Source organism: Populus alba, chromosome 19 (assembly GCF_005239225.2).
Source record: "Populus alba chromosome 19, ASM523922v2, whole genome shotgun sequence".
Lineage (NCBI taxonomy): Eukaryota > Viridiplantae > Streptophyta > Magnoliopsida > Malpighiales > Salicaceae > Populus > Populus alba.
Window position 1 is genome coordinate 13,589,947 of NC_133302.1, and position 14,529 is coordinate 13,604,475.

The 14,529-nt window shown below is 33.8% G+C and overlaps 1 protein-coding gene across 1 annotated transcript; it reads right to left on the reverse strand.

The window, feature by feature from the left end:
* Positions 1-6,494: 6,494 nt before the first annotated feature.
* LOC118028930 (uncharacterized) lies at positions 6,495-11,664 on the reverse strand. Its single transcript, XM_035032683.2, has 5 exons — positions 11,427-11,664; positions 11,093-11,185; positions 8,638-8,686; positions 8,403-8,487; positions 6,495-6,767 (listed from the first exon to the last, which is right to left on the reverse strand). Exons 1-5 carry the CDS (start codon positions 11,534-11,536, stop codon positions 6,676-6,678), a joined length of 429 nt encoding a protein of 142 aa, XP_034888574.2. The 5' UTR covers positions 11,537-11,664; the 3' UTR covers positions 6,495-6,675.
* Between the last annotated feature and the right edge of the window lie 2,865 nt (positions 11,665-14,529).

Below are 14,529 nucleotides of genomic sequence, written 5' to 3' on the forward strand. Positions count from 1 at the left end.
GTTTTTACCACTCCACATTTCTTACTGACACCTTTTAAACATCAAACACAATGCCCCAACTTTATAAGATCCCTTATAACCACCATTTCCTAGGTGGTATGATCACAATTAAGAAATATGATATCATGATGGATATAGGGTCATTTAATAAGAACTGTAAAAAAAATTTAAATAGGCAAGTTCAGAAGCTGATAAGTATAGGATAAGTTGAATTTGTGAAAGATAATGGTGTTTACCACACCATTACCAAATCATCTTCAGTGTAGCAAGCATATGGAGAAAAAAAAAAGGAAGAGACAATTAATGAAGGTTTGAAAGACACAAATGTTGTAAGGAAAGCTTACCTGGAAGAAGTGTTGCCAATTTCAACCTTTTTGCTATTAAAACCTTGCCATTTTATATTTTGCTAAAAATTATCGGAGCTAATGTTTTTAAGTATGTTTTTCAATATACTTTGGAACCATATCATGTTTTTTGTAATGAAGTATGAAATTTTCTTTATCTTATTATTATTTTAAAACCAAAAGATGTTTTTGTTATGAAAAAAAAAAAAATGAGCGGGTGGGCTGGGGTGGGGGATTGGGGGGGGCGGTGTGATGTTTGTGGGGGGGATGGGGGGGCATCTTATTTTTGCCATCCATGCTTGGGTAAAATATAATGGAAAAATAGCTAAACTCTAGGACGCTCAATGCTAACCATTTCTCTCATTACTTACCCTGACTTAGAAGAAGGAGCTCAAGCCTGCCGGAGTAAACGTTGATCCTTTTGAGATTAAAAAAAAAATCAACCCTCGTAACTTCGCATGATCTATGGTTTTGATCAAAAATGTTTGTGATCAAATTAGCCCTTGTGTAAACTCTTCACTAAAACAAGTCTGAAAAATTAAACTTGATTTTTGATTTCAAAAATAATTTGATGTTTACTCAAAACAAATGTTCTAGTATCTTGATCATAGGATGGAAAACAATTAATCAGACAGCCTCCATTCTAAGATAATCAACGAACTTGTACTAAAAAAATTAAATTTAGAGAAAAGAAACATGCAAGCACTCACACACCCATGTTTTGTTAGGTTGTGGTTTTAGTATGTATGAATATATGGTATGTGGTGGGATTCGACAGTCATCAACAAAAATGCTTTTCTTTACAAGTCAAACATTATACTAGATGGGGTATAAATTTAATCAAATTCTAACAAATTATAATTGAAATGATAAAGGGTCATATTTGTTATCCCTTTTAAATTTAAAAACAAATACATCCCTTGCATTCTTATTTGAAGCTGCAAACAAATTTTCTTCATGAAAATCCTGAACTAGCTGACCCATTTAGAACATCCAACTTGAAAATAAGATCAGTAGATGAAATGTGTTTAACATCTTCAAATAAATTAAACCAACCTCTTTTCACGCTAACTTTAAGGTCAGCCTACCATTCATGAACATCTACGGAGAACTCCAGCTGTGGCTAGAAAAGGACAGCCTAAAATGATAGGAATCTTGGTGTCTTTTTCCATCTCCAACTTAATAAAATCAACTGGAATGATAAACTTCTTTACTTTGATCAGCACATTCTCATACAGAGATATCACACGAATCATTTCACCGATGGGTCAGCTAGCTATAAGGAGATAGTTGTAGGCTTCAACTCCTTTAATCCAAGTTTCGTAGACACATAAAAGGGCATTTGTGAAATACTAGCATCTAAATCACACAAATCTTTAGAAAAAACTAACATCACCTATAGTAAAAGGGAGGGATAGAAGAACTCCCTGGATCTCTTACCTATGGTGAAGCTTATTTTGGATAACGGCACTGCATTTTTCTGTCATGGCAACGGTCTTAAAATCCTCTAATTTCCTCTTCTTAGACATGATCTACTTCAGGAACTTTGTATGGTCAAGGATCTATGCTAAGGGCATTTGCAAAAGGAAATATTAGCTAAACACTTTCAAAATTTTCTCAAAACTGTTGATCAATTTTAATTTGAAAAAGATGACCGCATGAAGAGTAATTTATAAAAACGAACTGCCTCGTAATTTCCTGCAACTCCAGAGTCCACTGGCAGGCTAATGCATAAAAAATTTTGCTTAGGCGCAGCTATATAGTAGCTCCACCAATCCAATACCAGTCAGAATTTCTCATGACAGTTCAAAACAAGTTTCTAGATAAGCCGACCAATGTGGTGTTTACAACATTGAGTATATAAATAGAGCACTCAAGCAAGAGATAGAGACTCGAACATTGTATTAAATTCAAATGGCAGGTCTATGCTTTCCCTCACAGCCGCTAACATGGACAGACTTGAGACTCATGAGCAGAAAACTATGGCCAACCTCATTGTCCACAAAAGATATCAATGTGAGCTTAGTGGACTGACTTGTACCGACTGATAAAGACAAAAAAAAACTCAAGAATTTCCGGTTGATGTAGAATTTGTTTCTGATGATGCAACTATTTCTTCCAAGGCTTCCATGTCAATGGTTCATATCATCATCAAATGTCAGCCTCCTCCACCTCAGTCATTATTTCATCACCATCTCCTAACCACAGGTTCAACCCCATTTTGTACCAAGCTGGATTGCACCTGCAGTTCTTCGCTTGGATATTTATCAGATTCAGCCGGCTTTTCTAATGCGTGGATACGGGATCAGTACAGACAGCCAATGTGGATGTAACCAGCAAATTCTAGAAACAGGAATTGGGGGATATTAGCATATCTATGCATCGGGAAGATAATCGCATAAAGGAACAAAAATTAATAAAAATAATCATTCAGTTGATAGGAAAATTTTTCATATTAAAACATGTGGAGGTGCAAATAAGCTCAGAATTATCAGCATATATTTCTTTTTATTCATTTATGTTACTGTAACATATAATGAATGCAAAGGATTACCATTTCCCAGTATTTCTCCCTAAACACACTTCCATATCCAACATTTCAAATTCAAGTACATAGCAAGATGTGCATGTGATGATGGAAGAGAGCAAAGAACTCCCAGTCTACCAGAAGTCATTGTACCAACAAAATGCAGTTGATATATAAGGGTTTACTAATAATTGGAAACCGATTAGAGAAAAAGAAGAATGAAGAGGAGATGAAGAGGACAAACAACCGACGTCCAGGGCTCAAAGGAAAGAGTAAAGTGAATAAGAACTGGCTCTCCCACAATTTTATCCAATCAAAATTCATCACCATCCATTTGCAATCCAGATAAGAGCTTTTTCAGTAAACAAGAAGCCATCTAGGGCAAAGGGCAGTCCTCAGTTACATTCTCACTAAAGTACGAATATTTTGAAGAATCCTAATTGGTACATGCACCAAATTGGATATAACATTGTTTCATGGCTTGTTTATGATGTACAGTTTTCTAATGCTTGGTAGTTTTCCTCAGTGGAAGTTGAATGAGATCGAAGATCTCTTTTCTATTAAAGCTTTTTGTGTTAATAATTTGAAAGATGCATCATCCTCGGACTATTCTAACTATGTCCTCGTACTCTGAAATCCCTGGGGTTAGCTTTATCTTTATTTATTTTAAAACTGAATTGGGAGTTGCTTTTCCAGACATGGCACTGCCTGAAAGAAACATTTCATAACCTAGAAAACACATACTTTTTTGAGCTTTTATGGTTCAACATTTGCAGAAAATATCAATTCAGTGCTGTTTCAAACTGCTTTTTTAGTTTTTTACTTGACAGCAGACAAATGTCTTCCAGCTTTTCATATTACTATTATATGATCATAACAAATTTGCAAGTTATTGATATTTAACAGAACACTATCATGATTTTTATATACACTTTTCAGCATTTCTCAGCAATTTTTATCCGACAAAAATAGTAAAAACAACAGCAATCCAAAAATGGGTTTTCTTCCTGACTTTATAGGTACTGGTAGAAACTAAAACAGTCTAAATAAATAAGGTGAAAATTAAAATCTAAAACGCTCAAACATGAAAATAAAAGTTTATCTTCCATTTGTTACTTAAATCAAGTTTCTCATATTGTCTATTTTTTAAATACAGTTTACTTTAACAACAATGAGAAAAAAAGAACAAAATCACATCAAGGAGAACAGAACAACTTCAGTTGAGAAAACTAAGAAAATATACAAAAATATGACTGAAAACTATTAAAGAGAAACTGCCCTTCAATAGTCCAAAAGTCTAATCCCTTGGAATGTCATAAAAAGAAACCCCAAAAATTTTCCCCAAGCAGAACACTTCAAACAAAGCCAAAAATACAATTCCATCCCACAACTGCTCATGTTGAGATTAATCCTCAAATTTAAGCTCTGCTTTCATCATTCATTAAATAAAAAACAGCAATGTTTAAAAAACCTGCTATACTTTGTGTCGATTTAGAAAAATATCCAGAACATGTCCTATAAAGTTCATATGAAATCTAGACTTCAAGAAAATCTATTTGTGCACAAATTACACACTTCGAACAACAGATCAAAATAATAATAAAAAACAGGTAAGCATAATTTAGAAAACAGGGTAATAAGGATATTGACTAATGCAATTAGACTCGGGGATTAAATATTATTCACTCTGCATAACAAGAAAGGATTATAAAAGAGGTTAACATAAGCGTGAAAGCATGTAACCTCTAGCAAATCATTATATTCAACAAACAAAGTGTCAAAGACGCATGAACACACCTTTTCTAGGGCTAGGGCAGCTTTGAGAGATTTGGATAGATGTGTCTTGCTGCCAACAAAAATCTGTTGAACAGTATAGAAATTATATCACAATGATGTTGTTCAGTAGTATTTGAAGAATGACCAGCAATAAATAGGATGAACAGATGCAAAAAGGAAGAACAAGGAAATATAGTTTTAAAATCACGATTACTATCAACTGATGCACCTTTCTGTCTCTTATTCAATAAGATCAACTTGCACAAAGATAACATTGAATATATGAGTAAAATCATACATCACACATGACTAATAACTAGGATTTCATCTTGTAATAGATAACATGGGAATAGTAACAAAAAAGTTGATGGCACATATTTCACTAACCTCCATCACATCCAACTCTCATTGAATGCTAGTTTAGATAACAAAAACATAGAGGGAAACCTATCAATGTACCCTTATATGATACATGTTTACTCAATTAAATCCTTGTGAAAAAAATAATCAATTGCAACATTTAGTTTTTATCTATATTCTCTAATATGTGCATTGCACATGGGTAGCTTTCTTATGAATCAAACATAATTCCTATCAAGAGTATGTAAAAGGAAACGATGAATGATTTAAATGAGCAAATTTTAACAGAAAAAAATTGATAGAAGAGCATATATCACTGAAAATATGGATATCTAAAGGTTATGACTCATAGATTTTTTTCATACAAGTGTACAATTGAGAATATGTGTATTATATAAGCTGGCATTTGTTTTATGTGAAACATTTTATGTTTTCCTGATTTTCCCATGTTTGTTTGGCATAAAGTATTTTATAAGGAAAATTGGTGAACGAAAAATATTTGATATTCCTATCCTCAATCGACGAGGCCCTCCAAATGCCATGATTTTTTTTGTGTACTTTTTCGATCAACCTATAAACTTGGTTCATTTCTTAGACAATATTTTCAGCATAGGAAGTTGCATAAAATATTTTACTAATAGTGATAAACTCAAAATATCATACAAATATTTCTACCACCATCACCACCCCACTGCCAGCACGCCAACACAGCCAACCACCTTCAACACTGCCATCACCGTTCACCACCACCACCCTATCACTCTATCACCAACACACTGCCACCACACAACACCGCCTCATAATGCACTTAAAAGACATTAATCAGTTTAGAACAAGGATGATCTGTCCATCCTAAGTATTTCTCAATCTTTCATGTAGAAAAAGAATTCTGAAGATCTACACTACCTTTAGGAGGATGGAGAGTAGAAGGAAAACATTTGGAGGCAAAGAAAGTGAGGGGGAGGAAGTTACCTTCCATTGTTTGGGAAAGAAGGAAGATGAGAGGAAAGGAAGTGAAGGGCATATACTTCCATGGACTCACCAAATAAGTGCAAGGAAAATAAATACAATTACTCAATTTACCTCATAATAAATTTTCTTCCATCACAAAAATAATGGATGAGAATGTAATCTCAAAAACTTACCCTACAAACACTTCCATTCCCTTCATTTTTTTTTCTATCCAAACAAAAAAAAAAAGAGAGTTCTTTCATTAACTTTATCTCCCTCATTTTCAATCCTTCCACTTTTCATGCTTGTCTTTTTTGGTTCCCAAACAATGTGTTGAGGTTCTCCCTGAAAGCTAAGTGTGACAATCAAAGAGTAAGTTGTCATACTTATTCTCCAGACAATGAATCACCGTACATGTACCCTAAGAATCACCCAACCTAAAAATATTCTAATCATAGAAATTTCTGAAATTACATGGGTTTTAGGTGACGGCACAAATCTTCAATGTGTTCAAACAATGGCCAAAACAAGTCAAAAGGGACAAAAGCTACTGAATAGTCAACTTTTATCATTATCATGGACCCAAATTGAAATCAAGTCATCATTATCCTAGGCCTCACATTAAAGAACCCATTACAGGTACACATCGATTTTGAAGCCATAACCAATGCAAGACTACACTTGGTAAACTAGAGAGATGCAAACAGCAAAGAAATATCAAAGAAACATAAAGCCCAAAAATAAAAAGTAAAGCACCTCGCAAAGCCTCTGTAGGGTAAAAGGAGGACCTTCTTCGAAGTTGTGTAGAGCTGGGGAACAAGAGACAAAAAATTTACAAATTATCCCATCCAAGGGCAATAATAAGACTCAATAATTTAGTATATTCACAAGGCCTATCAATATAGCTAATTAAACACCCTGTATCAAAACCAAACAAATTGCATGTCCATTTCACATATTAGAAGAAGAAAAAAAAACAAATGTGAGCACCACATCAATACTAAAGCTACAAACCAGCCCATTAAACACCCATGGAAGTTGAGAGATACAGTTTGCTCATTGCAACATAGCTCTCTTAAGACTCTCTCATCTATTATTATTAAGCAGTGCACAAATGAACAAGGAAAAACCCCTAATTATGAGAAAGCAGCTAGAGTCAGGTGAACAACAACTAACGATTTGTCTTGCATCATATTTCCTCTCTGGTTTAGAACTATTGGGCTTTGGTGCCTATAAAGAAAAGGCTATTCTGTGTGATTGTAAGGATTTAGATAATGGAACATTATTGAGAATTTGAGTTATCTTGAAGGCTTCATGCTTAGGGTTTTGCCTTCTCTTTTCCTTCTATATACCCCTTGTTCTTCTGGCTTCTAAAAGTCTGCTTGCTGTTACAGTCCCACAATTACCATTCACAGCCTTGAATTCAATCCCATATTCTTCTAAAACAAATAACTAAACAATTCTAGTTCCTTAGACATCAATTCTAACCCTAATTCCCACCTAAAATCCTTAATTATCTTAACCTAGCTTCTTCCAACTCTTTTGCAAGACAAATCCAAAGATGTCCTACATCATGACATGCCTGTAATTTTTTGCGGTTTTAGCATGGTTCAAATCTATTCAGGAAGGTTTAGGGGAGAATAATGAGCACAGAGGTAACTTCAGCACATTATAAAATGTAATGAACCGTATTGTTGGTTTAGAAACACAAAAAATAACATTTTACTACACAAAAACCAAAAATAAAATACAATTCTCTCTTTCATGTTCAGCTGCACTCATTTGGTTGGTTCAGTAAGAGGTAGACAAGTCTTAGCTGGAAACTTTCGACCATATAGATTAAAATTAGTTAATCTGTGAGTTTGCTGTAACCAGTGCTTTTACAAGCAATCCATCAGGTCACTAATATAAAAATTCTCACTACATCATGTTAATGTATTTTACACACTCATTTATTTTATTAATTAGTTTGTCAGTTTTACTTTGTTTTGGATAATAAAATGGGCCATAAAACTACATATTTAAACATTAAACTTGACCTCACACTCTCAGAAGAACAGCCCATGCCTAACATATGCATAGTTGACTCAGCCAGACCATTGTCATAGACTTTGACATTTTGCGTGGAGTTATTTAGGGACTTCTCAGTGTTTTCTTGTTGATTGTCATTTTTATCTTTCCGTAAAAAAAAAAAGACGCAAATGTTTAAAGCAAAAAAAGAGAGAGAAAATTTTTTAAGGCTAAACAAAGCCATTTCTGGATTTATAGTCCCAAGAACCATGTATCTGAGTCCACAATAATTGCTCCCAGCCAAACTCAATAAGAGGCTTGGTGCGGCATAGTCATTATCCCCATCCTTAATTCATAGTTTCAAATTGTATCACAGATGCAAGCGAACCTTATAGATAGCTGAGAATAGCAAAGCAAGGATGAAGATGAGATACCTTCATCCAACTTTTTCACCAGATCTTGATAAGTTTCCTCCTGTTCCTTAGTTGTCATTTTTGCCTCGGGATATTCAGACAGAACCTTCATAAATTAGAGAGGGAGGTGAGCATCGACACAAAGGAAACAGATATCATTCGGACAAAGCACTATCATTAGAAACAATAGATATCTTCAGTTATCTTGCCATTGCAAATTAAGAAGAGGATCACATGCAAGCATACCTCCCCATACCTGCTTCAGCTGAAAGGATAGCACACTCTTCAATTTTTCCCAATCATGCCTGAGATAAAAATCATGAAAATACACATGATATTAATGGGAGTTAGTAATTTTATTAATCATTTTACTTCTAACAGTCACAACATGCATAGGAAAAGAACATGAAGCAATTAACTTCTAAACTATAACGTGCTTAAGGCTAGTTGGAGCGTGGTACAGTAAGAGATATGTTGTTGACATCTAACTGCCAAGACTATGCATATCCAATGATGGATTTAAAAATTCAACCTTTACTAACTATATAAGGTAGTATCTTATTTTTTTTCCCTTTGGATTTCCTTTTGAATGTAATGATCATGTACCTAAAGAACTAATTCAATCATGACAAACCTTTAACTGAAGAGAGAATGGAAAAAATCCAATATATAGTGTAATTTTTCTTATTTTGTGAGTGGTCAGTGGAACAAGAAGGAAAGGATAAAGGAAACTACACGGACCATATAAAATCAGTAGGAGTTCCTTGAAACCACAAGGAGAGGGTAAAAAGCACACCCATTAGCTAAAAGATGGCTACTGTAAGAACTTTTAAACTAAGCTGGTTCATAAAATATAGCTTACAGCAAAATACAGTTTTTGGATTTCACTTATATAGGCACATCTAAAGAGCATTAAACTCCCAAAAGAATAGGAAAGAAAAAAACTTTATTTCAAAGATCCTACATAAGATCAAATCACAAAAACAAGGAAATTCCTAAATCATGCTGAAAATTTTAATGTGTAAAATTATTGAAATCACAATAAATTTACAATAATTGTTAAAACTCCTCCTTCTGTACTATTGAGTGCATATTTTCTAATACTCTCACAATGTTGAAGCATATGACCTCTTGAGCTAGAAACCTACAATTGCATAATCTGAAGGGGAAACAACTACGACACTTAACCTCTGTTTGGCACACTTATTAAGCAACTTTTGGTCCAACTTTTAAAAGTAGAAGTGTTTGGTAGAGAATTATTTTTAAAAAAGCAGGCATGTTCATTATAAGGGAAGCATGTGTTCTTCTGCTTTTATTACAGTATAAACTAAAAGACATGGGATTTTTATTGTTCAAAGTTATTGTTCATTTCACTATAACACTTTGGATTGCTATAGTGTTTTGCCCAAAAAATTCAATTCGATCCTCGAACTTTATTTAGGAAATCTAAATCAAAAATTATTATTAAGAGTCATAAGAGAAAAGAAGGAGATTAATAATTGGAGTTTCCAATTTGGCGTGCAAAAAAGGAAAAGAACAGAAGAGGAGTCAAGACATTTATTTTGGAAATGAAATGCATTATCAAGGAAAATGTGTTATTAAGTTAGAGAATCCAGGATGTATTTATGCAATGCATTGGGCCCCAAGGGGTGAAGGAAGGCAAATGATCCCTGCAACAAAAAATTGGAAAAGTATGCCTAGAAGAAAAATTGTAATGAAACAACTGCAAGACTTCACACAAGGCTCAAATTATTTTCAATAAATATCCATAAAAATACATTAATGGACAAGTGGTGCAACCATTTTTCCATCAATTTGCTCAAGAAGGTTGATGGGAGAGTGGAGATATGACTACTTTAGGAACTTTGAAGAATTATTCATGAGGATGATGTGAAAAAACAATTGGAAATGGTTCACGGTGATGAGTAAAAGTACAGCCTAAATTATAACAAGCTATGGTGTTTCATATGTAGGTATAAAGCATGCTTGTGTGATGATATATGAGAAGAAAAAATGTAATAACATCATGGAAAATAACCATCCAATAACAGAATGGTATTGGTGATAATGGCATGAATAAGGATGGCAATGGATACTGACCAGAATGGATAGGAAATTTTTAGACTTGCTGGTTTCGGGTAAATGCCGAAGGCAAAAATCAATTTTCAAGTTGGGTACAGATATTGGTCTACCTAAACTAAACCCTAACTTGAACCCGGCCCAAAATAAATAAATAACTTTAAAGTTTGAAAAAGATAACATGTATACCAAGTTAATTAAGTACTTAATAGTTGTAAATTATAGCATTCAAGTTTGGGCTCGGATCAGGTTCGGGTTATGGATAATAGATGAGTAGTCAAAACCCGATCAGGTCATGTTCGGGTATCAAAGATCCATAACCGGTCAGGTTTGGATAGTTATTTGGGGTTCGGGTTCAGGTATGGATAGTGCAAAACTTGACCCATGGGTATCCATTTCCATCCCTACGCAAGAATAGGGCATCATGACACGGTGATTAATGGGTATGTTGAAACTGCTATGGCTCCGGAATCCGGTGGTTTAAGTGATAAAGGTGACGATTTAGTCTTTAAAATCAAGCACGGGTAACTAAATTTTTTTGTGCAGTTGCATCTATCTAGCATGTGAAAAAACAAAAAGCACCAAATCTATGTATTGAAATCAAAATAAAGGAAACATCAAAAGTGCAGTACCAAAATTTTCCAGTAGATGCAATAACTTGAAGAATGCCTCGCACTTCTTCTTCGTCTTCTTCTACAGCAATCTCAGGCTTGGATTCTTTTTCTCTACGTTCCAAAAAAACAAAAAAGTTCAAAAGCTAAATGCCTAGAGAAAAATCCAACAATAGGGACATGAAGGCATGTGCCTTAGCAGTTTGATATTTAATTTAAGAGTTCAATCCAATAATTTGGTTTGTTTTCTTTGCACATCGAAGAAAAACAAATAATTCATGACCAAACATAAATTTCTCCTTTTTATTTTCTAGAAATCCAAGTGGAACTAACAGAAATTACAAGAAAGTAGTACCCAGGATTTATGGAGGACGCATCCTCCGGATTTTCATCGCGATTGCAAGGGGAGGTGGTGTTATCAGCAGCGTCGTTTGCAATTGAAGGTGGCGTTTCCATATCTACCATTTGTGATGAGAAGAAGATATTTTATATTTCTCTGTTGCTTTCTCGCACTGGTAGCAAGGAACCTAGGTTACAGCCACCCGGACCAAGAACGCCTTCTATATTCGCTTATTATTATTGCTTTTTTTTTTTTTTTTTTAAAGGAACTATTAACCAAAAAATCACCTGAAATATTACAAATTTATCATTATAATTAATTTAATGCCACGAAATGTCTTTCGTGATTTTTTGTATCTTCTTTCTCCCACCACCGTTTACGCATCTTTTTCTTTTATTATAGTTTTGAAATACGACCGATCATCAGCTCAACTTGATGAAGTAATTAGATTATAAATTAGATAAATTAATCTAAATTAACTTGAGTGAATCTAAAAAAAAAACATTTATAAAAAAAAATATATAACTAATTATAATACAACACTTATATAAACCGAATTAAATTATAAACCAACAATACAAATTCTAAAATATTTAAAATAAAACATCCAACCATATAAAATTCTAAAATATTTAAAACAAAATATCCAACAACATAAATTCTAAATCAACAATACATTCATTTTTGTTGAATGAACACATTAAGTTCTTTTGTGTCCATAGGAGAAAAAATTAGATTAAATGTCGATGAAATTGAGCCAATTTCGTCAACACTTAATAATTAATCATCAGCATACTCCTTTGAAACTTCATCGTCACAATCATCTTTAATATCATTAATATTTATGATATCTACATTTCAAATACAATTAATAAATAAATATTATGTGTTAAACAAAACTTTATTTTAAATAATATTTATCACAAATAATCAATCATTAATTACCATCATGTAAAGTATCTTGTATGGTCATAGTTGATAGAACTTGGTGAAAACTCTCTGCTTCTTCAACTGTCAAGATTGGTGAGTCATCTTTTACTACCCAATTTTCAATGTCACAAATTATCTCAACATTAATTGGATCATAATTTCATCATTTCCAATAATTCCTATATATTATAAGTGAAGGTAAACACAATATAAGTATTAATAATGCTACTAAACAAGATAAAATAATATTTAAGGAATTAGAGAAAAGAAAAATACTTTTATTTCAATCTTAGATTGCAGTGGACGTAAACAAGGTGATATCATACAAATATTCCATCGAATGTCTATCATCACCATCAACCATTTGTAGAACTCAAATTAAAGGCTCACTCATTTGCATATTTATTGTACATTCTTCCCAAAATAGAAAGTCTAGCACACTCTCAACAAACTTTTTTCCTTTGCTATCTTTAGCATAAGCAAATGAAACTCATTCCCTGGATGTCACCATAGCTCTCAACTCATCTTTATGAGCTAAAATGCTTTGCAATGCAATGAAATTAGTAGCAAAATGAGTAGGAGCTAGACGAAGTATTTATTTTCCTCCAATGAACTTCCTCATCAAATACAATGGATAACAATGAATATAAATGTACTTTGTGATACCAAAAGCATGCTCAACAACACAACAAACTGATTGCAATTTACCAATGTCCTAGAGTATAAGGTTGATGTAATGAGCAGCATAAAAGAGACCAAAATCCTTGGGTTAGGAAATTAAGAAAGGGAGAGTTAACCATGTAATCATGAATAGGAACTGGCCTTGCAATCAAAATGTTTTAGATTCAATCAGAACCGTCGCACCCGACATTGCAGCCCACAAAAATTATTCTTTGATTATGAAAAAAGAATAGATTTCTAGCATCTGGTTCTTTTAAGGGAAAATGTTTTGTTTGAGCAGTCACCACCTAGTATTATGATCACTAGGAACCCTAACTGGTCAACAAAGATTCTATGGTTCGGGATTGGTTACATAAAAGGAAAGATATTATCACCCCCTAAACGTTCTGCCTAAGGCAAACTACATTGTTGGTTTTGTCTTCAATTGCTAAACATTTATTCTCTTATGCTATGATGACTTATTTATAATATTCCTAACTCTGATGCCAGTGAATATTCGAGCTCGAATAATTCCAACTCTAGCGTTGGTTAAAAATTTATAGCTAACAAAAACAAATTAGATTAATATTTTTTTATTCTCTACTCTAGCGCCAGTGAATAAATAAATAAATAAAAATAAATTTATTTTTAATACATGCATATATTTTTTTTATTTTTCTAGCTAAATAAAATAAAATATAACGAATAAAAATAATATAAATTTAAAACCGATATTTTTATTCCTGACTCTGGCATCAGTGAATAAACCAATAAATTTACATTATTTTTTATTCATGCATACAGATTTTTTTTTATTTTTTTCAACTTTTTTTTTTATTTTTTTGTTTTTTTTTTGCTTTTTTTATTTTTTTGGGCTGGGTCTAGCTTAGCCATGGGGGCTGGGCTGGACCCGGCCAGCCCGGCCTAGTCGCTGGCCCAAGCCAATGACCTGGCTGGGCCAAGGATGCACACTCAGTCTCTTCTGCGTGTGCACAGTGCACTATGCCGGTGTGATTAAAATTGCATGTGCACAGTGCCTGTGTAATTAAAGATGGAAATAGAAGGAAAGATGCAAGCTTACCTGGTGCAGTTGCGGGGTGAAGACGAAGACGATGGTGACGATCGGTTAGCTCTGGCCGGAAGACGCTTCTTCCTCTCCTCTGTTCCTTCTTCTACATTGTTTTTTTTCTTTCTGTGTTGGATCCCTCAGCTCTGTCTCTTCTGCGCGTCTTCTCCCTGCTTGATCGTGCTCTCTGTTTTTCTTTGTTAGTTCCCAGTCTTCTGCGTCTTGGTCTCCGTTTCGTTCTTCTCTGTGTGTTTGCTGTTGTTTTCGGTTTATACTTCTCCCCGTTTATTCCTTCCTTTCAGTTTATACTTCTCCCCGTTTATTCCTTCCTTTTGTTTTCTCAGCCCAGTCCCCTCTTTCTTCACGCATTTGATCGTGAGGCACAAACGCCTCTGTTTCTTTGAGTAGAAACAGGGGCAAAAAATTTGCTCCCCCCTGTATAATTTCCCTCTCGGTTCTGCC

Excerpts from the sequence above, each read along its gene's own strand:
- LOC118028930 (XM_035032683.2), bottom strand. The coding sequence starts at position 11,536 with ATGGTAGATATGGAAACGCCACCTTCAATTGCAAACGACGCTGCTGAT. Across the intron at positions 11,186-11,426 it reads GCGTCCTCCATAAATCCTGG|AGAAAAAGAATCCAAGCCTG; the intron begins GTACTACTTTCT and ends TTTGGAACGTAG. Across the intron at positions 8,687-11,092 it reads GCATCTACTGGAAAATTTTG|GCATGATTGGGAAAAATTGA; the intron begins GTACTGCACTTT and ends TTTTTATCTCAG.